Source organism: Choloepus didactylus, chromosome 22 (genome assembly GCF_015220235.1).
Source record: "Choloepus didactylus isolate mChoDid1 chromosome 22, mChoDid1.pri, whole genome shotgun sequence".
In the NCBI taxonomy this organism is placed as follows: Eukaryota; Metazoa; Chordata; class Mammalia; order Pilosa; family Megalonychidae; genus Choloepus; species Choloepus didactylus.
Genome location: NC_051328.1, coordinates 2,429,270 through 2,456,371, shown reverse-complemented (window position 1 = coordinate 2,456,371; position 27,102 = coordinate 2,429,270). Strand labels below are relative to the sequence as shown.

The following is a 27,102-nucleotide window of genomic DNA, read 5'->3' as shown; positions in this document are numbered from 1 at the left end:
TGAGTAGAAAAATAGGGGAAGGAAACAAACAAACAAACAGACAAAGGTACCCAGTGTTCTTTTTTACTTCAATTGCTCTTTTTCACTTTAATTATTATTCTTGTTATTTTTGTGTGTGTGCTAATGAAGGTGTCAGGGATTGATTTAGGGGATGAATGTACAACTATGTAATGGTACTGTGAACAATCGAAAGTGCGATTTGTTTTGTATGACTGCGTGGTATGTGAATATATCTCAATAAAATGAAGATTAAAAAAATATATTAAAAAAAAAAAAGAATTCAGTATTGAACTAAAATTGGTCAATGCAGTTAACACTAATGAAGAAACAGAAAAATCCCAGTAAGTGTTTATAAAAAACATGAACAGGATCAAGAAAACGTTACCTTTAAGAAAAATATAGTCCACACTTGAAATCAGCTATTTTCCTAATATTTTAGAATCATAATATATGATAGCCCCTGAAAAATAGAGATCTTCCTACCTTGACTTTCTGTCAGTCAGCAGGCATACAGAGAGCAATTAGTTACAAAAGAATCTGTGTAATAGAACACCTAAACTGCTTTACATCAGTATGACATCCTAGAATAAGAAAATGGATGCCAGTGATAGTACTTTTTACTTATAATATGGAAAACTTGAGCAATCACTGCTGTTTTTAAATTTAACTTCTCTGAATTCATTCAAACAAGGATCAGACAAGAATGTGTAGGGCAATATGTGAGAGATTTGTGCTTATGTTTTCTCATGGAAAGTGCATAGGAACAGCTAATGTTTTAATCCTTTCTTGCCAGAATTTACTGGCAGATTACTGAGTGTTTTCCATAGAAATATATATCTGGTTCATAAAAATCTTCAAAGGGAAAACAGAATTCACCTTACAGAAACTCTAGTAAGTATTTATTTCATGATGCAAGAAATCTTTGCACTTGGAGACCTGGAGAATCAGGGTTGTCAACATCCATCTAACTTTACTTAACTTGAAACATGACTCTCTGTCTCATGTGAGCTGGTGTGGTAGGAAAAAGACCTATGTATTCTTTGAAGTCTTTTGCTAACATTTTGTGTGTTCTGTCATTTGCGTGTCCTTGCGTGCTGTTTGGGAATTGCTCATGACGCAGTACCTTAGTGCACAAAGACCAGAATTCTGGACCAGTCTCTGGGAGCAGTCTAATCTCAGAAGTACTGCAGAACTGTTGGTTCCCAGGACAGTTTTTTTGCTTCATTTCTGCCTTTTCATTCCCCAGCTGTTCTAGACATAATATATATCATTATAATTCAGTAATGTCATCTCAGACTGTCAGCTTTCATTTTGTCACTGCATTTGGAATATATGGAATATTCTTCAGGTTTCAATTTGTTTTAACAGGTGCTTACGGTTCATAGGTTAATCCAAATTGTTTATCATTGTGCTTTATAAGTACCTGTGTTCTCATATCCATTATTGCGAGTTTTTTATTTTAAAATTTATCCATAGTTTTAAGCTGTTTTTTTTTTTTTTTGTTACAGCTGCATGTACAGTCATGTTTATTCTGTCATGTTTATGATCTCTGCCTTATTGTTTCTTCTGTTGGATAGAACAGGGGTCCGCAAACTACAGCCTGTGATGCAAATTCAGCCTGCCTGTTTTGTGAATAAAGTTTTATTGGAACACAGCCACACTCATTCATTTACATAATGTCTCTCCTATTTTTATGCTACAACAGCAGAGTTAGGGAGTTGTGCTAGAAACCTTATAGCCCACAAAGTTTAAAATATCTACTATCTTTCTGGCCCCTTACAGATAAAGTTTGCTGGCCCTGGGCTACAATAATAACTGCAATAGAAAGTTAAAGTTACTCCCAACTTTCGTTAATTTGCTATGTGTTCTTACTATTACACCTAAATTATTTAAGCCAGTGCCCTAATTATGCATTTAATCAGACAGTTTCCTTTTCTGAGATGCTTCTCCCAAATCCTTTTTAAATTAGCTCTTTAATGTGTTTTTTTAACAAAATTAACAATTTTTTCTATCTTCTCGTGACACTGCATAAACCAAAACCACAGGATTCTTTCATGTAAAGTACTCTGTGTTTACTGCCCAAGCTAAGACTGCTCCCCTCTTTATGCTTATTCTTTCTCTGAAATTTGTCACTTGCAAATTAAAATTTGCTGGTAATTTTTAATAAAGTTTGTTGAATGCCGAAATACCTACATTTTCTGGTGTATTCCACTTGGCCTCTTTGCTTCTCAAGACGTATCTTCTCCATGGGCATTCGAAAAAGGGCCTACACTTCTCTTAGATACTAGCTGACAGAGAACCTGAAATTTGCCCTTAAGAGAAAAGGGCATGTTTTATTTTATGGTTAGGGAGGAAAAATGAGCATTCTGATGTAATAATGATATAGGCCACATGAAAACAAATAGTTACACAATAAATACTTTAAGATCGTACCTTTTAGAGCTATATGAATTAAAATAAATCTAAAAGTTGCAAGTTATATCAAATAATTCAAAAAGCTTTTTAGTGATCCCAGCCGAAATCTTTTTCTGCCTTTCAATTCTATACAGCTGCTCTCAGTCCATTCCTGTGCATTTGTATTGGTTGAGACAATTTTCTGCACCACTAAAAGCAACTGAAAAGAATACTTGTTTCAGACCTTGTTATTTTGCACACTCACTGAATTAATGGTTTTATTTTCTTATACTCAGTCATATGCAGTCCACATAAGAGGGTTTAGGTTACACTAAATACTCTCACATGCTGCCATTTTTTATTAGTTATACAAAGTATAATCCCAATAGTGGTTCTCAAAGAGAGGTCCGCAGACCACCAGAATCAGCTTCTCCTGGGAACTTGTCAGAAATGCACATTCTCAGGCACACCTAGCCTCCCCAAATCAGAAACTCGTGAGTGTACAGCCAATGAATCTGTATTTTAACAAGCCCTCCAGGTATTCTGATTCAAATTAAAGCTTAAGAACCATTATACTAGATTTAGAAAAGTGTTTTACTGTCGGCTAACAAGCTTGTCTTCCACAGCGATTATATATGCTTGGAAATGTAATTTCCTTCCAAAAACACATTCTTGCAAATAAACTATACTCATAATTTTAGAATCCCACAATACAATAAATAAAAATAGAAGGATAAACTTGATAGATATTTCTGGTGTTGGTCAAAATAATTTATGCTCACTCAGTAATTCAACATAATTGAAAATGAAATTTCATCACTTCCTTAAGAAAAATGACAACCTATGTGGCATAAATAAAAAGTGAAGCTCATACATATTCATCACTTACTATGTACCAGGCACTGTTCTAATTATTTTAAATGTTTACTCACTTAATCTTCACTCTTATTCTGTGAGTAGGTCCTTTGACTATCCATACATTAAAATGAGAAAGCTGAAACACAGAGAAATTAAATGACTTGCACATGGTCACGCATAACTGTAAGTGAGAAAGTAAGGGAAAAAAAGAGAGACATTGGAACCCAGATTATCTAACTCTAAAGACTAAATTCTTATTTTCAGAATTTGGAATGCTTAATACATGTAATATTTTCATGGCATGAAACATACAATAAACCCTTAGACCTTGATTTATTAACTAAACTATAGAGAAGTGTGTATAAAATGAATCATTTTCACATTAACTTATACATTACTTTTACAGATTCATTATCATCACTGCTGATTGAAAATCCCATAGTTTGGACTCTTGGCATATAAGCTTTTCAGGTTTTATATGAATGAAGATGTATGCACAAATACTTAAATGCAGTAGAGGAATTAGGTAAATCTTATCCTATTTAAATGGGAAATTCTTTTAGTGATGCAAATAACACCCCCAAATTACAGGCTTATAAAAATTGGGATTTTCTTTCAGCTAGGCTTAATATAACCCAGATACATAAAAGGCATGAAAAATAACAATAATCCAACACCACTATTTTCTTAGAAGAGAGTCATGAAGTAAAAATTATTCCAGATTGTCCCAGTATTTTCTGTAAGCATAACCACTTTTAGTATATTTTAGTACATTTAGTACATTTTTATATGGAGGTAGATAGCACTAAAAAAGAAACCAAACTCTGAAACATGTAACGCTATGACATGTAAGCACAAGTATCAGTTTTATCATTTTGACCGAGAAAGGCAAAATGGGACTTGAATGGCTTGTGATGGTCAGAGCAGCAGTTCTTAAACGTTTTGGTCTCAAGTTTCAAGAGAGGTTTCCTTTATGTGAATTATATCAATGTTGCTCTATTTGAAATTAAAGCTGAACTATTTTAAATGTATATTCATTAATTTATTTTAAACAAATAATAAAAATAATATGACCTATATTTTGTAAAAAAAAAAAAAAAAAACACTATATTTTCCAAAAACAAATTAGAGAAAGGAATGGCATTCCTTTATATTTTTGCAAAGATCTCTTTAAAACCTGGTATAGTAAAAGATAGAAGGTTCTCATATCTCCTTCTATAATCAATTTTTTATGATACATTGTTGTCTTGTAAGGAACTTTATATGGAGTCAGGTGCAACAAGGACGAGTGGCACTGGGGATGCATGAAAGAAAAGGTCCTAGAACAGGGAGGAATAGTACACCTGACAGGGCCACACAGGGACCATGTCAAGAGATGGAGCTCAACAAAGCAGGCAGGGAGCAAAAGGTTACAGCGAGCCTGGGGCCTGTGCCTTTATAACATTATATGGGTGGAGCTGTAACAGTTGGTCAAGCAAGAGTAGAGATTGGGGTGTTCGTATTTGACATTTGCTGGAACACAAACCTAGGAAGGATCCCAGGAAGAGAGGGAGAAGCTGTTTATCTTGTACAGGGAGGTGTCAGAGGTGGTCACTGAGAGACCTAATGACAGGGTCTGAGATGCTGATGACAGTGCAAAGCCCCTGTTATATTCATCCTCTACAATAGTTTTGGTTTAAATACATGAAAAAATCCAGCCTCACACATAGATATAGCTGAAAAAAGGAGTGTTTTACTATCCTGTCCACATAATTGATACTACAACAAAATAGCAAGTGGCAGTTTTTTAAAATGGAATTTGAAAACATATCAATGAACTTTCCTTACTCAGTTACAGTACCCACTGTTTATTTAGGAGGATTTTGTTTAATTTCCACATATTTATGAATTTCCCAAATTTCCTTCTGTTACTGAATTCTAATTCTATTGTGGTAAGAGAACATAATTTATATGATTTCAATTCTTTTACATTTATTGAGGCTTATTTTATGATCTAGCATATGCTCTCTTCTAAGAGAATGTTCTAAGCCTACTTGAGAAGAATGTGTATTCTGCTATAGTTGAGTGGAGTGTTCTATGCATATCTGTTAAGTGTAGTTGATTTATACTGTTGTTCAAGTCTTTCTTCTTGCTTATCTTCTGCCTAGTTGTTCTATCCATTATTGAAAGTAGTATATTGAACTCTTCAACTGTTATGCTGAACTATTTCTCACTTTAGTTCTTCATGTATTTTGGAGTTCTGTTAGTTGCATATATGTTTATACTTGTTATATATTTCTGATGGATTGACCCTTTTATTACCATTATAAAATGTTGTTTGTTGTCTCTACTAACAATTTTTGTCTCATCAATTTTTTCTAATATTAGTACAGCCACTCCAGCTTTCATTTTTTTACTGTTCACATGGTATATATTTTCAGACCTTTTACTTTCAACCTATTTGTTGTCTTTGAATCGAAATGTGTCTTTTGTAGACGGCATATACTTGGATGATATTTTACTATACATTCTGCTAATCTGTGCCTTTTGATTAAATTGTATAATCTATTTACATTTAATGTAATTTTGTTAAGGTAGGATTTACATCTGCCATTTTACTATTTGTTTGCTATATGACTTAGATCTTTTTTTCCCTTTATTCCATCATTAGATCATTTCTAGAATACCATTTTAATTCCCTTGTTCCTTTTACTATGTTTTTAGTAGCTTCTTAGTAGTTCCTCTGGGGATTACAGTTAACATCTTAACTTTAAAATAATCCCCTTCATATTAACTTAATTTCAGGAGCATACAAAAACTTTGATAAAATATACCTCTGTTCCCTCCCTCCAATTTTATGCTATTGTCATACAAATTAAACCTTTATGCATTATGAGCCCATCAATAATTGTTTCTTTATGCAGTAGTCTTTTAAGTCAAACAGAATAAAAATTGAGTTACAAAAATATATCTATATCATCTTTTCTTTTTTAATTTAATAAATTTTATTTTGAAATAAATTCAATCTTACAGGAACAGTTGCAAAAACAATACGAACCCCATACACAGAACTCCATCATACCCTGACCCCCTCTCCCCCGATACCCCCATCTACTACCTTTAACATCCTGTCACACCACCGTCTCTTTCTTTCCCTCCTTCTCTCCCTCCCTATCTATCATCCATCATCTATTGCTCTGTCCTCTGAACATATGAGAGCAAGCTGCACATATCTTTGAACAAACAATATAATTCACATATACCTTTCCCATGGACAAGAACATTCTTTTATGCAGTCTCATTAAGCGCAGCTAAGAAGTTCAGGAAATTCAACATTGATATAAAACTTACATTCTGTATTTCCTTTTTTTTTTTTTTTCCTTGTGTCCCATCTGTGTCCCTTTGAGCCTCCTCTCCTCCATCCTCAGATCCCATCCAGGATCATCCTTGGCATTTAATTATCATCTATTTAGACTGTCTTTTTTTTTTTTTTTTTTTTTTCATTTGTGGAAACATATATATAGCCTAAATCTTCCCATTCCACCCCCTCCCTAGCCTCCATTAGTGGGATTAATCACATTTAGAATGTTGTAATGCTATCACCTTCCCATCATCCGTTTCTAGAAGTTTCCCTTCGCCCCAAACAAACCCTACTCTCATTTCTTAACCCCCCATTGCCCCTCCCCCCACTTCTCAGAACCCCTACTCTACTTTTCATCTCTATGGTCATATTCTCTGATGCTTTCTTTGTGTTTACCGTGGGGCTTAAGTTTAACATCTTAAATCTATAACAATCTTGTTTTTCTTTGATACCAACTTAACTTCAATATGACACATAGACTATGTTCCTATACTCCATCATTCCCCCACCTTTATGTAGTTCTTGGCAAAAATTACATATTTTACATTGAGTCCAAAACCACTGATTTATCATTACAGTTTATGTATTTTAGATTCTGTAGAAAGTAAATAGTGGAGTTATAAATCAAAAATACAGTAGTATTGGTATTTATGTTTACCATGTGATCTTTACTGGAAATCTTTATTTCTTCATGTAGTTTCAGTCAATTGTTTAGTGTCCCTTCCTTTCAGCCTGCACAAGTCCCTTTAGCATTTCTTATAGGACTGATCTACTGGTGATGAAGTCCCTCAGCTTTTGATTATCCGGGAATGTTTTCATCTCCCCCTCATTTTCATCCTCCAGGTGTTTGTGAATTCTCCAAGTCTCTGACAGTTATTGACTTCTATTTGTATTCCACTGTGGTCAGACAATGTGCTTTGAACAAATTCTGGTGCTATTTTTGTTTTTTGTTTTTTGTTTTGAGGCTTGTTTTTATGTCCCAGCATACAGTCCATTCTGGAGAAAGATCCATGATCACTAGAGAAGAATGTGTGTCCCAGTGACCTAGGATGTAATATTCTATATATGTCTATTAAAATTCTTTATATCTCTCTCTCCTTTCTTTGTTTCTCTGTTGCTAGGACTCCCTTTAGTATCTGAAGTAGGGCAGGTCTTTTATTAACAAAATCTCTCAGCATTTGTTTGTGAAAAATTAAAGCTCTCCCTCAAATTTGAAAGAGAGTTTTGCTCGGTAAAGTATTCTTGTTTGGAAATTTTTCTCTCAGAATTTTAAATATGTCATGCCACTGCCTTCTCGCCTCCATGGTGGTTGCTGAGTAGTCACTACTTAGTCTTATGTTGTTTCCTTTGTATGTGGTGAATTGCTTTTCTCTTGCTGCTTTCAGAACTTGCTACTTCTCTTCAGTATTTGAGAGTCTGATCAGAATATGTCTCAGAGTGGGTTTATTTGGATTTATTCTATTTGGAGTTCCCTGGGCATTTATGCTTTGTGTATTTATATTGTGTAGAAGGTTGGGGAAGTTTTCCCCAACAATTTCTTTGAATACTCTTTCTAGACCTTTACCCTTCTCTTCCCCTTCTGGGACACCAAAGAGTCTTAAATCTGGACATTTTATTTTATCTATCATATCCCTGAGATCCATTTCGATTTTTTCAATTTTTTTCCCCATTCTTTCTTTTGTTCTTTCATTTTCTGTTCTGTGGTCCTCAAGGAAGCTGAGTTGTTGTTCAGCTTCCTCTAGTCTTGTATTAGGAGTATCCAGAGTCTTTAATTTGGCCTACAGTTTCTTTAATTTCCATAAGATCTTCTAATTTTTTATTTACTCTTGCAATATCTTCTTTATAGTCTTCTAGGGTCTTCTTTATGTCTTTTATATCCTGTGCCATGCCCTTCTTCATGTCCTTTATATCCTGTGCCATGCTCTCATTGCCTGTCTGTAGTTCTTTGATTAATTGTGCCAAGTACTGTGTGTCTTCTGATCTTTTGATTTGGGTGTTTAGGTTTGGGTTCTCCATATCATCTCATTTTATCATAAGCTTTAAGATTTTCTGTTGTTTTTGGCCCCTTGGCATTTGCTTTACTTGATCTTTAATTTGTTAGAATTACAGCTTGGTGGCGTACACTCTCTCCAACCAACCAGCAGATGGCATCCATGAGTCACCAATTCCCCTCATGTTAGCTCTCCCCAACCCTGTCTTTGTGGTGTGTGGGGATCTGACCCCTTTGGGGTCCACTCGGTGCACTTAATTTGGGTGTGCTGTCGGTGCCATCTGCCCCGAATGAGGGGCGTGCGTCTGAGCGGTTAGGGAGGAAGGGCAGCTTTAATAATCCAACTTCCCAGGTGTTCCTGGAGATTTAAGGCTGTTCTCTGTTGCTGACCCAAGAGTCCTTGGTATTGCGTAGGTTCCCTGGGATTTCTGAGTGGTTCCCCCTTCCCTGCTGTGCTCTCCCAGGACCTCTGCTGAGGGAGGGAGGGCCGTGCCACGTCACAAATGCACGCCGGCCTCCAGGGAAGCCCTGGGACGCCGGGCTGTGCACGGGCATTCCCAGCCCACTTCAAAGATGGTTGAATAGGACACGTTAACTTCCCCCTTCCACACAGCTCCACCCTCCCAGCTCCGGGACAATCAGCCATAGGTGTATTCAAGGCCACTGTCCATGGCCAACATTGTGGCGTGTGAGCGGTGCTGCAGGAAAGACTCCCTGTCACACTGGGTTTCTTGGCACGGCTCTGCTGTGGGTTCAGTCCCCGGCAGGAGTGCCCCTGCCCGCCGGGGAGATGGCTGCAAGTCATGCATTTTTTTCTTCTTTTTAGCCTATAATTCTTGACTGGTGTGAGGAGGTATGGCCATGTTCCCCCAGGCTCTGGGGTCTGGTTCTGAATGGAGAGCCCCACCCCTTTCCTCTTGGAAAAGACAGACCCCCTAGGGGGGTCATTAGCATTTCAGTGGTCTCTCTCTCTGCTTGTGCTATCTTCACCCTTCTCTGAGTCACAGCACTGGGAACTGTTATATCATCTTTTAAGTTCCTCATATTTTACTAGTACTCTTTTATTTGTGTGGATTCAGGTTACTGTGTAGTATCCTTTCAGTTCAAAGTGAAGGACTCCCTGTAATTCCTGTAAGGCAGTTCTGCTAGTGACAAAATCTCTCAATTTTTGTTTATTTAGCAATGTCTTGGTTTCCCTTTCATTTTTAAAGGATAGTTTTACTGGATTTTAGATTCTTGGTTGACAATCTTTTTCTTTTATCACCTTTTCTATATGATCTTACTACTTTCTGCCCTCCATGATTTCTAATGAGAAGTCAGCTGTTAATCATATTGAGGATGTCTTGTACATAATCAATTGTTCTGTCTGGGTGTTTCAAGATTCCCTTTGGCTTTCAACAGTTTGTATCTAAGTGTAAATTTCTTTGAGTTTATCCTATTTGTAGTTCATTGACCGTCTTAGATATGTAGACTAATGTTTTTCATCAAATTTGAGATGTCTTCAGCTACTATTTCATTAAATATTCTTCTCCTTTTTCTCCTTTCCTCTTGGAAATTCCATTTTGCATATGTTGGAATATTTGATGGTACCCCACAGGTGTCTGAGGCTCTGTCCATTTTGGTATATTCCGTTCTCTTTTTTTGATAATTTCAATTGGCCTGTCTTCAGTTTTGTTGATTCTTTCTCCTGCCACTTCAGATTCTGCTGTTGAGTCTCTCTAATGAATTTTTCATTTAAGTTATTAAACTTTTCAACTCTAGAATTTCTATGTGGTTCTTTTTTATGATTTGTCTCTATCAATGTTATCTTTTGTTGAAATATTGCTCTATTTCCTTTTATCCTTCAGAAAAGAGGAAAAAATACTTTTTACATACTTATAATCTCTGATTTAAAGACTTTCTCTACTAAGTCCAACATCTGGTCTTCCTCAAGGACAGTTTCTTTCAACTTTTTTTTCTCCCCTGTATAAGACCCATACTTTCCTGTTTCTTTTTGTCTCAGTTTTACCAGTGCTTTCTTTGCTTTTATAGAAGAGGAGACTTAACTACACTATTCCAAAAATGCTTCTGCCTTATTCTATTACATTAAAATCCACTGGTCTGTCTTGAATTTTGAATGGATCTTCTACCTGCACATGGTTTTGTAAGAGCATACATTGGTAATTTGGAAAACATTAGTTTACAGAGTTAATGAAGACCTCCCCTATATTAACAGATTTCATTACAAAATATTTAAAAATCATATTTGATAATATAAGCACTGATCTCATCACAAAACTCTTTAAACATTGGGAAGCTGTCAAGTTCACAGTAGCAGATACAGTTTTCAAAAAGTCCAGTTTTCCCTTAGAGGCTCAAGTTTTATCATTAGCAACAACTATGGCCATTTTTCTAGAACTGATACACTTTATCCATTTTCAAGAAAATGTCAACTAAAGTCTCAACTCTCAATAAACATAGTTTGGTACCACTGCTAATTACCAGCAACCATTAAACAAAGACTTTAAAGAAGTGATCTATAAAATGCTCAAGGAGATGAAGGAAAATACAGAGAAAGAACTAAAGGATTTAAGAAAAACAATGAACAAGAAATACGACAATCTTAAAAATAGAGAAAAAATTTTAAAAGGAACCGAGCAGAACTACTTGAGTTGAAGACACAGTTACTGAAATGCAAAATCCCCAGGAGTGTTTCAACAGCAAATTGGAGCTGGCAGAAAAAAGAATCCACGAAATCAAAGACAAGACAATTTAAATGAGTCAGGCAGAGAAACAGAAAGAGAAAAGAATTATAAAAAGCAAAATAGCCTAAGACACCTCTGGGATGCCATCAAGCATGCCAATATATAAATGCATTATGGGAATCCCAAAAGGAGATGAAAGAGGCAGAAAGAATATTCAAAAAATAATGACACAGAATTTCCTAAACTTATCAAAAGGCATGAAAACGTCAAACAGGATAAACATTAAGAAAAATATACCCCATCATAGACTGATTACACTGCTGAATGCAGGGGACAAGGAAAGAGTTCTGAATGCTGCAAGAGAAAAGCAACGTGTTATGTACAAGGGAGCCCCAGTTAGACTGAGTGCCAATTTCTCATGAGAAAACATGTTGACAAGAAGCAGAAGGTTCATAAGGTCAACACCCCTTTCCAGCATGAAGAAGTTAAAATGGTCATTGCCCAGACATTCCTGAAGATTAAGAGAAAGATCAAATGAGAGAGAGAAGGTGTAATTGAGAAATTTGGATTTAACAAATCAATGCCAATACTGACTCATTATATAGATATTTCTTTTTAGTGTCTAGTGTTTTAGAATAGCCAGACAGAAATACCTAAAGTTACTGAACTGTAATCCAGTAGCCTTGATCTTTGATAATGATTGTATGACTATATAGCAAAAAGAAAAGTCAGTTGCCCATATTTGTATGGATCTACCTCTTGATGTTTTGTTCTGTTCCACTGATCTATATACTTACCTCTGACAATATTACACTGTCTTAATTAACCTACCTGTATTGTAAATCTTAAAATTGGGTAGAAGTAATGAAAATGTTCAAAAAATTGATTGTGGTAATGAATGCACAACTATATGACAATACTGTGAACAATTGATTGTACATTTTGGATGATTGTATGGTATGTGAATATATCTCAATAAAATTGCATTTAAAAAAGCAATTTGAAAATTTTAAAAATGGATAGAGTGCAATACTAGTGATAAATAAGAGAGAGGTGTTTTGGGGTCTTCTTTGTTCTTTTTTATTTCTTTTTCTGGAGTAATGCAAGTGTTCTAAAACTGATCTTGGTGATGAATACACAAATATTTGATGATACTATGAACCATTGATTGTATCCTGTGGATGGATTGTATGGTATGTGAATATACCTCAATAAAATTATAGTAAAAAAAAAAAAAAAGGCAGGGGGTTGAAATACTTAAAGTGCTGAAAGAAAACAACTGCCAGCCAAGAATTCTATGTCCAGTGAGACTCTCTTTCAAAAACGAGGGCGAGGCTAAGACATTCCCAGGTAGACAAAAGCTGAGGGAGTACATTACCGCTGACCTACCTTAAAAGCAGTGCTAACTAAAGAGGAGTTCTTCAGACTGTAAGGAAAGAACACCAGACAGTGGTTCAGAAGAGCATAAAGAAATAACGACTTCTGAAACAGTAACCATTTTGGTAATTATAAATGCCACTACAATTATACGGTATTTTGGGTATGTAACTCCACTTCTTACTTCCTACAGGTGCTAAAATGCAAATATATAAAAAGTAATGATAAATCATTTAGACATACAGTGTACAAAGGTAAAATTGGGCACAAGTACAAAAAAAATGCTGGGATGAATGGATATAGGAATAGCGTATGTTTATGCTATTGAAGTCAAGTTGGTATCAAACCAAATATGACTGTTATATATATTTAGAATGTTACATTTTAACCTCATGGAAACCACAAGGAAAACAGATGAAAAATATATCCAGATAGAAATGAGAAGGCATTCAATATGGTACAACAGAAAAAAATCAAATAACTATAGAAGTAGGCATTAACAGAAGAACTGAGAGACAAAAAGGTTTAAGACTTCCGAATACCAAATAGAAAAATCGCAGAAGAAAGTCCTGTATGATCAGTAATGACTTTAAATGTAAATGGATTAAAATCTCCAGTCAAAGGCACAGATTGGTAGAATGAATTAAAAAGCATGATCCAACTATATGCTATCTGTAAGAGATCACCTTAAATTCAGAGACACAAGTAAATTACAAGTGAAAGAATGGGGAAAAAACATGTCATGCAATAGTAACCAAAAGAAAGCTGGGGTGACTATACTAAAATCAGATAAAATAGACCTTAAGTCAAAAACAGATAGAAAGGTCAAAGACAGTCATTTTATACTGACAAAGGGGTCAATTCAACAAGAAGACATAATTATAAATATATATGCACTTAACAGCAGAGCCCCAAAACAAATGAAGCAAATACTGACAGATTTGAAGGAAGAAATTAACAGTTCTACATTAATACTAGAAAACTTAAATACAATACTTTCAATAATGGATAGAGCATCTAGACAGAAGATCAGTAAGGAAATACAAGACTTGAACAATACTCTAAACCAACTAAACCTAAAAGAAATACATAGAGCACTTCACCCAACAACAATACAATACACATTCTTCTCAACAGCACATGGATCATTCTCTAGTATAGACCATATCTTAGATCACAAAACAAGTATCAATAACTTCACAAATAATGCCATCATACAATGTACGTATTCCCAAATATGTGGAAATTAAACAGCATTCTTTTGAACAAAAAAAATGGATTAAAGAGGAAATCACAAGGAAACTGAGGAAATATCTTGAGATGAATGAAAATGAAAACACAACATACCAAAACCTATGGAATGCAGCAAAGGCAATGCCAAGACAGAAATATATAGCTCTAAATGCTTACATTAAAAAAGAAGAAAGATGTGAAATCAGAGACTTAACCTCAAAACTGGAAGAACTAAAGAAAGAAGAGAACACTAATCCCAAAGCAAGCATAAAGAAGAAATATAAATATTAGAGGGAGATAAATTATACGAAGAACACACACACACACACACACACACACACACACACACAAAACAATAGAAAGAATCAACAAAACCAAAAGTTGGTTCTTTGACAAGGTCACTAAATTGGGAAACCTTTTACAAGACTGACATAGAAAAAGAGAGAGAGAACACAAATAACAAAAACCAGATACGAGAATGGGGACATGACTACCAACACTGCTGAAATAAAAAGGACTATAAGAGGATATTATGAATGCCTGAATACCAAGAAATTAGATAACCTGAATGAAATGGAAAATTCTTAGAAACATAAAAACTACCTACACTGACTCAAGAAGAAATAGATAATCTCAATAAAACAATAACTAGTAAAGAGATTGGATCAGTAATTAATCCAACAAAGAAAAGCCCAGGATTCGATAGCTTCACAGGGGAATTTTACCAAACATTCCAGGAAGAGTTAACACCAGTCCTGCTCAGAGTCTTCCAAAAAAGTGAAGAGGAGGGAATACTCCATAATTCATTCTACAAGGCAAATATCACCCTCACACCTAAGCCAGATTAAGACACCATAAGAAAAGAAAGTCACAGACCAATATCTCTTATGAATATAGATGCAAAAATCCTCAACAAAATATAATCCAACAGCACCATGAAAAGAATTATACCCGTGATCAAATGGGTTTATCCCAAATATGCAAGGGTGCTTCAAAATAAGAAAATCAGTTAATGTAATACACCACATTAACACAATGAAGGAAAAAGACACATGATCACCTCGATGCAGAAAACAAATTTTACAAAATCTAGCACCCATTCTGAATAAAAACACTTAGAAAACCAGGAATAGAGGGAAACATCCCCAACATTATAGAGAGCATATATGAAAAACCCACAACTAACATCCTACATAATGGTAAAGATGTAAAGCTTTCCCTCTAAGATCATTTGAATACAAAGATGCCCATTGTCAGCACTGTTATTCAACATTTTACTAGAAGTTCTTGCCAGAGCAGTTAGTCAAGAAAAAGAAATAAAAGACATCCAAATTGGAAAGGAAGCAGTAAAATTTTCCCTCTTCGCAGTTGACAAGATCCTATATATATATATATATAAAATCCTGAAAAAAATCCACCAAAAGCTCTTAGAGCTAATGAATTTTGCAGACTACAACATCAACATGCAAAATCAGTAGTGTTTCTATACACAATCAGTGAACAGTTAGAAGAATAAATCAAGAAAAATTTCAATTTACAATAGCAACTAAAATAATCAAATATCTAGGAATACATCTAACCAGAGATGTAAAGGACTTATGCACAGAAAACTATAAAACATTGCTATAAGAAATCAAAGAAGACCTAAATAAATGAAAGGACATTCTGTGTTCTTGGATTGGAACACTAAATATTGTTAAGATGTTGCTTCTACCCAAAGCGATTTACAAATTCAACACAATCCCAATAAAAATTCCAACAATATTCTTTGCAGAAATGGAAAAGCTAGTCATCAAATTTATATGGAAGGATAAGTAGACCCAAATAGCCAAAGCCATCTTGAGAAAGAAAAAATGAAGTTGGAGGACTCAACTTTCCACTCAAAACTTATTACAAAGCCACAGTAAACAAAACAGTATGCTACTGGCACAAGTACAGACATATGGACCAATGGAATAGAATTGAGAGCTCAGAAATCAACCCTCATATTTATGGCTAAATGATTTTTGACAAGGAGGAAAAGACCACTCAATTGGGAAGAAATAGTCTCTTCAACAGGTGGTGCTGAGAAATCTGGATCTCCATTTGCAAATGAAAGAAGGACCCCTATCTCACACCTTATAGAAAAGTCAACTCAAAATGGATCAAAGACCTAAATATAAGAGCCATGACTATCAAACTCCTGCAGGAAAACAGGGAAGTGACTTCAGGACCTTGTATTAGGCAATGGTTTCTTAGACTTTACATCCAAATCACAAGCAACAAAAGAAAAAAATAGATAAATGAGATCTCATCAAAGTTAAAAGCTTTTGTGCATCAAAGGACTTTATCATGAAAGTAAAATGACAGCCTACACTATGGGAGGAAATATTTGGAAACCACATATCCAATAGAGTTTTAATATCCAGAATATATAAAGAAATCCTTCAACTTAAAAACAACTCGGTGTAAAAATGGATTAAAGACTTGAATAGACATCTCTCCAAAGAAAATAAACAAATGGTCAAAAAGCACATGAAGAGATACTCAACATCATTAGCCATCAGGGCAATGCAGATCAAACCACAATATGATATGATTTCACACCCATTAGAATGGCTGCAATTTTTTAAAAAACAACAAAATTACAAGTGTTAGGATGTGAAGAAATAAGAATACTCCTGGTGGCAATGTAAAATGTGCAGCCTCTGTGAAAGACAGTTTGGCAGTTTCTTAGAAAGTTATGTACAGTTATCCCTTCCATATCTCAACTTTCCTGTTGCAGTTTCAAAATATTGCAGGTCAGCATAAGAAATTAAATGGGAATTTGGGAGTTTTGCAGAACCCACAGATGAAACTTTCAGGCAAAATGGCTGTTGCTGTTGGCCACCATTACAGCATTAATGAGTCGACTGTAAGGCCTTTCAGGTAAAAAGAGAAGGAAATTCATGAAGCCATTGCTGCAGCTACACCAACAGCTGCAAAGCTTTTGCATAAACCACGAGATCCACATCTCTCACATAGAAAGTGCAACATTCTTTTAGGTTCAGGATTGTTTAAAAAAAAGGCATTCTGGCAGACTCTAGCATCATATAAGAAAAGGCTAAACCCTTATATGATTCCCTGAAGGAAAATGAAGCTGAAGCGTCTACCCCCTACATATTTGTAGGCCAGCAAAGGCTGGTTTGAAATTTTTTTAAAAAAGGTTAAGCGTATACAATGTAAAAGTAACAGGAGAAGCAGCATCTGCCAATCAAGTGGCAGCTAGGGAGTTTCCTGAAACCCTGAAAAAAAATTTTTACAAAGATTTTCCAGATCATGGGGGCCCCACGCCCCTAACCCTTGCGATGTGGTAGGGGTAACTGTATACAATTACATATTACCCAGAAATCCTACTACTAGGTATGTACTCAAAATAATTAAAAGCAGGCACTTGAACAGATATTTGCACATCGATTTTCATAGCAGCATTATTCACAATTGCCAAAAGATCAAAACAGCCCAAGTGTCTGTCAACCAATGAATGGATAAACAAATGTGGTATATACATACAATGGAACATTATTCAGCCATAAAAAGGAATGAAGTTCTAATATATGTGACAGCTTGGATGAACCTTGAAGACATCATGTTGGGTAAATAAGCCTTATACAAAGGGACAAATATTGTATGATCTCATTAATATGAAATAATTAGAACAAGCAAATTCATATAGCCTCAGAATCTAGAATATAGGTTTCCAGGGGATGAAGTAGGAATAGAAAAGGGGATGAAGTAGGAACAGAAAATAGGAAGTGAAGGCTTAAAATGTACTGAGTTCCTGTTTGGAATGATAGAAATGTTTTGGTAGTGGATTGTGATGGTAGCACAACATTGTGACTGTAATTAATAGCACTGAAATACATATCTGAATATCGTTAAAAGGGGAAGTGTTAGGTTCTATAATTGGAAAAAAATTTCATGCAACTGCATTACACTAACAGTGAATCCTAAGTTAAAACTATGGACTATACTTTATAGTACAATTATAAAAATGTGCTTTTCATTAATTGTAACAAATGTTCCACACCAATGCAAGATCTTAGTAATAGGGTAGTATATGGGGATCCCTGTATTTTATGCTTGATTGTTCTGTAAACCCACAATCTCTCTAATTAAATAAAAAAGAGACATGCCACATTAGCAATGTTTGTTACTAGTCATTTGAAGCAACAGGATCTTTCATATGCTGCTGGTAGGAGTGTAAACTGGTAAGACCATTTACCAGTGGGAAAAAAATGGCACTACTGTACAGTTGAAAATGCATCCACTGTGACTTAGCAATTCCACTCTGGATACATAACCCCAGATAAACTTTTGCACTTATGCATCAGGTGACATATGTAAAAATGCCAGGTTTATCATGACAAAAAAATTGGAAACAAATATCAATCAACAATAGAATGAGAAATACTCTTGCTATTTTCTTACAATGGAAACGCTACAGCTGTGAAGGTGGACTACAATTACATGTTTAATCATGAGTGAGTCTCAAAATAATGTATTAAAAAAGAAAGTGTCAAAATACATGCATACATACAGTTTTATGCATTTGCATAAAAATTTAAAACAGAAAGCTAAATATTAAGATATTTACATATATGATTAAACTATAAAGGAAAAATATATAATTAGATGAAGAATATAGTTCCATAGCTTAACTTCTCTTCAACTCAGTGGTTGGCTTTAAATCTATATGTATCAAAAGAATAATGCTGTTCCTTGCCCATCTTCAAAACAGGAATATAGTTAGAGAATTTTGGTAATTCTTTCATGGAAGGAGTATGTAGTACAAGTATATAATATTCTTCTTTCTACATAAAAATACTTCATTAACAAATTTGTGTTTGTTTTTAATATTTGTGTAATATTCATCATGAATCTTTTATTCAATTACTAATATCTTACGAGTAATTCCATTCTTATGGCAACCTGTTTTCTCAGACTCTTTGAAGGTATATGGACCTCTAAAGTTCTTAAAATTATCAGTCAGGCAATTGTGATATCAGTGTAGTTAATTATTTCTAGTCCTAATCATGGAGGCAAACCTTTTTTTTTTCTTTATTTAGAAGAACAGTAGAAACTTAATTCTGTGAAAAGTGTTCAAAAAGAGTTTAAAGCATTACTTGAGCATTTTATCATCTCTTTTTTAGGCTATTCACTGTAGTTGCTGGTTTCTTTATACCTAGTTAATTAGCCTTGGTTTCTAAGGGAAAGGAATATAAGGTTTCATGTTCCAGAAGTAGGGAACAATACACAAGTTGATGATAAGCCTCACCATTGTTACTTGGTTCTGTCAATCTGTCAGGTTTTTCCTTAACTAGAAGATAATGTATTCTCTAAACCTCGTGATGGAGATTAAAAATGTTGGAACTAATCATCAATCCTTTCATTTCCCGTACTTACTATGAATGGATTTTATTTATTCTGATATTTTAGTGGGAAAATGGGAAGTATATCCAAGCCATCCCAGAAGCAGTGCCATTAATAAAATTATTGTAGTTCTCTTCGATATAGAACCAAAAGTTTTGAAGAAAATTTTACTTAAAGTAGTACCCATTATATAAGAGGCAATATTAGATCTTAGACGTATCCAATTAAATTAATGAACTGTATAACAAAGACAATTAGCAAATAATTTACTTTTATGAATTTTTAACAAGTTTTCTTTTGAAATGTTATCTATTTATAGAAGTGTTCTCTGAGTAACTGTAATCTATGTAAGAATTGTGAAAGAATTTTTTACTTTATTTGTAAAAGATTCACCTAAAACTTCAAATAATTCACTTAATTTTCAAGGCTTAACTATTGCTTCTTAATTGCAGCCCTTTGGAGTGAATCAGCCTGGACCTTATATCATGTACACAACTGTGGATGCAAATGGGTATCCAAAAAATGGCTCAGGTAAGACTAGATACAATGTCCAAAATGTGTAAAACCATCTTTAAACAATATATTTGCAAGTAAACTTGGTGACAAAAGTTGTCATGTTTTCACAACTCAAAAAAATTTTTCATTTTTATTATACTTAGACTTTCTGTAGGCTTACACTGGTAGATTCCAAAAGTGCTCCATAGCAAAAATGCTAACATTTAATTCCTCATATATCCCCATTGTGGTGGAGCCAAAGCATTACCCTTATTTTCCAGTTAAATTAATGGAGAGACTGAAAGAAATTACTTGAATTATCTTGATCAAACAGTGACGTGGTTAGTTGATAATTAACAACATCTTAGAAGGAAAAAAATAGGAATCCAATCAATGCTACAATCTGGATTAATAATAGGTTTTCCATGTCTAGTAGAAACTGGAATATTATCTAAAGTTATTTTTAATATATAATTATAACTTACATGGCAATTCTCATTGTATGTAATGGTCTAACATAAATCAAACATACAGCAGTAACCTTCCTTTTGAGTAATTGTACACATTTAAGAGACTTAATCAGCACAGAAAGCACATGCTTCAGCACTGAAACATATTCCCTAAAACAAAGACTTAAAAATTCAAGGAGAACTTGACAAACATCATTTTAGTCAAATAATGTACCACTGTCAGTGAAAGAAAATAAAAACAAATAAGGATATAGATGCTTTGAACAAATTACTTAAGTTTTAATTCGGGTACTTATTAAACTTTGTATTGTACCAAAAAGGCCCCAGGACCAACTGGTTTTCTCACTTAATAATTTTAAGCTTTCAAAGTACAGATCATTTCAGTGCTCTGTAAGAAGTTACAGGACATGGGGAAAAAGATAAAAAGTTACTCTTTTCATTTCATAAAACTTGTATAACTCAGACAAAGCCGGTACACCCAAAACTAAAAATTTAGCTCATTGGTGAATTATCAGTGAAAAATCCTATCTAAAATGCTAACAATTTAAATTCATCCATATTTAGAAAGAAAAGCTTAATACTATCAAGTAGATAATTATCTCAGGAATGCACTGATGGTTTAAAATGGTAACATGGCAGTTGATCAATTTTTAAAAGACCTGTGTTGTGTTCTTTGTTTGTTTTTTTCATATAATAATAAACTGTATACATCTTTCCCTATCTGTTCATACAGATAATCCTAATTTCTTTTTGGCCTGTTTTGTGTGGCAATAACAATAGCTAATCTGTCCAATCCTCTATTTTTTTTCACTGTTAATACAATAGTGCAACAGTAAACAGTTATGTGCATATATTTTTGTGTAATTAAATGAATAATTCTCACTTCACAAAGGAAAACTCTGGGAGAATATACACCAAATTCATCTTGGGGAGTAGGATTTCTAGAGATTCACTTTCTCCTTTTTACATTTCTGTAACTGATTTTCAGTAAACTTGTGGTCCTTTTCAGTTAAAAAGACATTTTAAAACAAATTGAAGTCTGTTAAAAATATTACTTCTAGTACTGAATTGAACACTCAAAAATGGTTGAAATGGGAAATTTTGTTATATATATATTAATATATACATATATATATAGCTCTTAAAATTAGAGTTTTTTTTTAATTCTGTGATTGTTCGTTGACTCAAAAACTATTTCTTAAACCCCTACTTTTTTACAAGCCAGGCATTGGCACCTAGTATGATACATTACATGATGCTGAAAACCCATTCGATGATTTTCAGTACCCATTACTAATTTTTTTAAAGGAATTACTTTCTTAGCATGTTTGTTGTTTTGGGGTATATTTAAAAAAAAATGAACATTAGACTTATTGTTATTAAAGTTTAGTATTTTCTTGTTTCCTGGATATGGAAGGAATTTGTAAGCATAAAAACAAGGGAGAAATATCTAAGAAAAAAAGATGAATACAGTCAAATATGTAAATCAAATGAATGCAGTAGTTTGCATGGCAAAACATAAAATTAAAAGACAGTAGTAGCAAACTGGGGAAATCTAAATGTCCAGCAATAGAGAGATAATTAACAAATTATACCATTTTATAATATTTTCCAGCCTAAAAAATGTTAAAATAATTTTTGATGAAATGAGCAGATGTTTATGATATAATATTTGGAGGAACACATCTATATGAGTGTATTTTTAAGTGTATTGTAGGAAAATATAAAATCAAAATAATATATAGAAATGTTACCATATTATGTCACAATTTGGGAGTTTCTTCATATATTTTTTGCATTTTAGTTTACTTTCCTGAGCATATATTGCTTTTTCATTTAAGGAAATGCTTTTTAAAATATTTCAAACTTATGTTGTATTCCATGCATAAATATATATTCTAAACAGGGAAGTGGCACTTAATTTATCATCCCATTCTGTCTCACTAGTAGAGAACTTTCCACTCTTAGAAGAGAATGACCACATTTTTATAAGAGAATGACCACATTTTTCTATTTCAGAAGCTGCAGCCCTGGTTTTCTCATAGAGCACTATGTTTTGCTTACTGAAGGTCACCACCCATTACTAGGTCATGAAATTCATTTAGTGGGTTATGACCAGCACTTTTTACTTAATAAAATAAAAGAGAATAATAAAAAATGTCACAGTACATCACAGATAGTAAAGTACTGTTTCACTGAAGTTATATTTTAGTTGCATTTATGTGCATGTATGTTTGTACCAGTTAAGTTCTTATTATGAGCTGTGATCAAAAAAAAAAAAGTTTGACATATGACAACGTGGATGAACCTTGAAGACATAATGCTGAGCAAAATAAGTCAGGCACAAAAAGAGAAATATTGTATGCTACCACTAATGTGAACATTGAAAAATGTAAAACAATTGGTTTATAATGTAGAATGTAGGGGAACTAGCAATAGAGAGCAATTAGTGAAGGGGGAACAATAACCTAATAAGAACAGATAAGTTGTTGTGGGTAAATTTAATGTTCTGGGAATGCCCAGGAATGACTATGGTTTGTTTATTTCTGGTGGGTATGATAGGAACAAGTTCACAGAAATGTTGCTATCTTAGGTTATCTGTCTTTCTTATTCCTTTGCTGGGTTACAGTCTTTATATTTTTTGGGGATAGAGTAGGAACATGTTGGAAGTAAAGTAGTTATTTTAGATTAGTTGTCTTTTTCTTATTCCCTTGTTTTGGTTTGTTTGAAATGTTATTTATTGTATTTTTTTACAATTTTTTTATATAGTTAATACTTAATTTAAAAAAAAAATGAAAAAAATACACAGAGCCCCCCTGAGGAGCTGGGGGAGAGTGCAGGGGTGTTGGGCTTCTCCACCCCTATGGTTGCTGATGTGCTTGCAGACTTTGGGGAACTGGCGGTTTGATGGGCTGAGCCCTCTACCACAGGACTTGCCCTTGGGAAGACGGTTGCTGCAAAGGAGAGGCTAGGCCTGCTTATAATTGTGCCTGAGAGTCTCCCCCTGAATGCCTCTTTGTTGCTCAGATGTGACCCTCTCTCCCTAGCTAAGCCAACTTGGCAGGTGAAATCACTGCTCTCCCTGCTATGTGGGATCTGACACCCAGGGATGTAAATCTCCCTGGCAGCATGGGATATGAGTCCCAGGGAGGAATCTAGACCTGGCATCTTGGGTTGGGGAACATCTTCTTGACCTAAAGGGGGACGTGAAATGAAATGAAATAAGCTTCAGTGTTAGAGAGATTCCAAAAGGAGCTGAGAGGTCACTCTGGTGGGCACTCTTACACACAATATAGAGAATCCTTTTTAGGTTTTAATGAATTGGAATAGCTAGCAGTAAATACCTGAAACTATCAAACTACAACCCAGAACCCATGAAACTTGAAGACAATTGTATAACAATGTAGCTTATGAGGGGTGACAATGTGATTGGGAAAGCCATGTGGATCACACTCCCCTTTGTCCAGATGGATAAGTAGAAAAATGGGGGCAAAAAAAAAAAACTAAAGGAAGAATGGGGGATACAATTTGGGTGTTCTGTTTTTACTCTTGTTTTTTTTATTCTTGCTTTCACTTTTTCTGGTACAAGGAAAATGTTAAAAAAAAAATAGATCGGGGTGATGAAAGAACAACTATATGATGGTAATGTAGTCAATGGATTTTATACTTTGGATGATTGTATGGTATGTGAATAAATCTTAATTAAAACAAAAAAGTTTGAAAGCTATTACCAGACAGAGACCACAAGCATGTATTAGTATTATTCAAAAACAGTCTAGCCTTTGCTTATAGATAGATATTATCATAGCAAAAACTCTGTGGTCTAACTCCATTTCCCAGCAATAGCCAAAAGTTATTAATGAGTTATATTATAGAAGAGCCTTTAATTTTCTAAATTTTAATAGTTCCTTGTGACAGATCAAAAAATTAAAATTATACTACATTTCTCAGCATTTTAGGAGCTAAATTCTTCTGGTTTTGAATTTAGGATTTTATTTACTAATCTTGTAAATTAGTCAGACATCTGCAATGGGGATCCCAATTCCCTTCCCTAAAAAAAAATTTGATAAGAACTTATTAAATTGGAGCATGTTGGCACAATTTTGTGGACTAGTGAGTTGTTGGTCATTTGTGAATAATAACATTATTAGACCAAGAATTGTTTTTCTGCCTCTTGAATTACTAATTTGGTCCTGCAATTCAAATACAGAGGAAAAGTATTCCTCTTTAACCCTCTGAGGTTACAGTTAGTTGACATATTTAAGAAAAGCATAAGCAACCCTTAACTTCTATATATCCTTCGTCATTCAAAAATTGGTATTAAATAGATAACACGTCTTAGGTTTTAATGCATTGGAATAGCTAGAAGTAAATACCTGAAACTACCAAACTCCAACCCAGCAGTCTGGACTCCTGAAGACAATTATGTAATAATGTAGATTACAAGGGGTGGCAGTGTGATTGTGAAGACCTTGTGGATCACACCCCCTTTATGAGTAGAAAAATGGGGATAAAAACTAAAGGACAAATGGGGTGGGATGGGGGGGATGATTTGGGTGTTCTTTTTTCACTTTTATTTTTTATTCTTGTTCTGGTTCTTTCTGATGTAAGAAAAATGTTCAGAGATAGATTGTGGTGATGAACGCATAACTATGTTATCATACTGTGGACAGTGGATTGTATACCATGGATGATTGTATGGTGTGTGAATGTATTCCAAGAAAACTGAATTTAATTAAAAAAAAATTGGTATTAAGCAATCACATGCCTCAAATACGAAGAGCAGTTAAAAATGCATGGCAGACTGACAACACAGCTTATAAAAGGGCAAGGAAGCATTTGGATTAAGAGGTAACAAAATTCATATTGATGGTAAACATTAGGTTGTTGAGGAAAATGATTTAACACAAAAGTACTCTGTCTTTCACTCAGATTTCTCCATTTTGATCAATAATTATCAATTACCTCTTCCAGTGTCAAAATACATTTGATTCTTTATGTTCATTTCTCACATGCTTGTTTTCTGAAAGTATCTCCAAAGAAGTATAGTCATGTTCTGTTTATCCACATGTAATTAAGCATAAATGAGTTTTTTAGTACTGTATACATTTTTTAACCATTCAGAACATTTTAAATGGCCATATTTGGCTCAGCCAAAAATCTTAGCTGAGCAATGCTTAAATGAGGCAAAATTTTGTGTCAAAAATCATAATGCATGACCAAAGCAAATGGAAAAATTCTTACACCCTCCTGTATCATCCATGGCATTCTTCCTCTCTGAAAGAATGAATTCTTGAAAGGGAAATCATCCCCTTACCTTAATCTCACATCAACTAACAGGAATAGCTAAGTCAGCAGAAAAGGGGATGGGGGCAGGGGTTTGATTCATTGGTGGTGATTTGTTTTCTTTCACTGAAAAAAAGAAACATATAGGGAGGGTTGGAGGGAGGAAGGCTTTAAGCAGCAACTTGTATATCTTCTTGCTTTAATTATAAGTATTGAATGAATGGATGAATTATGAGAAAGAAATTCAGAGAAACTGAGAAAGTTTGAAAGGTATTCAGCTGTTCAGTTGAAATCCCATCTGTGCAGATGCAAGTGAATCAAAGTTCTATTCTGGAAAATCAAAAGAAAAAAAATTGGGCATTGTAGTGCCAGCAAAACAAATGTTTGCTTCATGAAATTGTATTTACAGACTGATATCTAGTATCATATTTACAGTCAATATAGATCCTAACACCAAAGGAAGAACTCTGCCATTTAGCAGCTTTAGGAACAGGAAGAAAGAATTTGTCTATTTCTCCTTATATAGTCTTTGCTAGCAGATGTTTTGTCATCCCACAGTTGTAAATAATTCAACAAATCCTATCCACTGTGCAAGTATTTTTAGCACAAATATACTCAGTACATGTGTTGCTCAGTAATGCCACTGATGTGTCCTTCTCATTGTCTTACAAAAGGACTTACACTACTTTCAGTGTCCGTGTTTTCCTATAACCTCAGTTGTGTACAACACAGATCACAGAAAGCTACTATAGACAATAAAGGTTGAAATTCACAAATGTAAATATATGTACAATGCCTGCAACATAGGCAACACTCAGTACACCGTGAACAAATGCAAGAATGAAATAAAATTCCTGAGATGATTATTTCAGGCGTGCTTATTCAAGGAATTAATTCCTATAAATTGAATCTAAAATTGAAGTAGAATAGTATTTGCAAAAAAAAAACCTAGATTCTGTATCACCTAACTTAATTTTTCACCACTCCCTATCTTAAATTCATTACAATTACAATATCAGGTGTTCCAGTTTGCTAATGTTGCCATTATGCAGAATACCAGAAATGGATTGACTTTTATACAGGGGGTTTATTTGCTTACAAATTTACAGTCCTAAGGCCATAAAAGCATCCAAACTAAAGCATCAACAAGAAGATACCTTCACGGAAGAATGGCTGATGGCGTCCGAAACACCTCTGTCAGCTGGGAAGGCACGTGGCTGGCGTCTGCTCTTCCTTTGCTCCCAGGTTGTGTTTCAAAATGGCGTTCTCCAAAATGTCTCTGGGCTTGTCTTTCTTAGCTTCTCCAGAGCAAATTCTGGACTAGCATCTCTTAGCTTAACATCTCCAGACGTCCTTCTGTCTGCATTTCCAAGCATCTCTCTGCTCTCTGTATCAACTTCCTTTAAAGGACTCCAGTAAACTAATCCAGACCTACCCTGAATGGGCGGCATCAAATCTCCATGGAAACATTCAACCAAGAGGTCACACCCTAATCAAAGAGATTAACCAGTCTGCCCCACAAGATTGCATTAAAGAACATGGCTTTTTGGGGGACATAATATATCTAAAGTGGCACATCAGGTA

At 34.4% G+C, this 27,102-nt stretch overlaps 1 protein-coding gene across 1 annotated transcript in view; it reads left to right on the top strand.

Annotated features, from left to right (window-relative positions):
- Positions 1-27,102, top strand: part of ITFG1 (integrin alpha FG-GAP repeat containing 1) — a 336,928-nt gene that overhangs the window by 277,642 nt on the left and 32,184 nt on the right. The window contains exon 14 of the mRNA XM_037815500.1: positions 19,720-19,798. Coding sequence (XP_037671428.1) covers positions 19,720-19,798 — 79 coding nt within the window. The remainder of the gene's footprint in view (positions 1-19,719; positions 19,799-27,102) is intronic.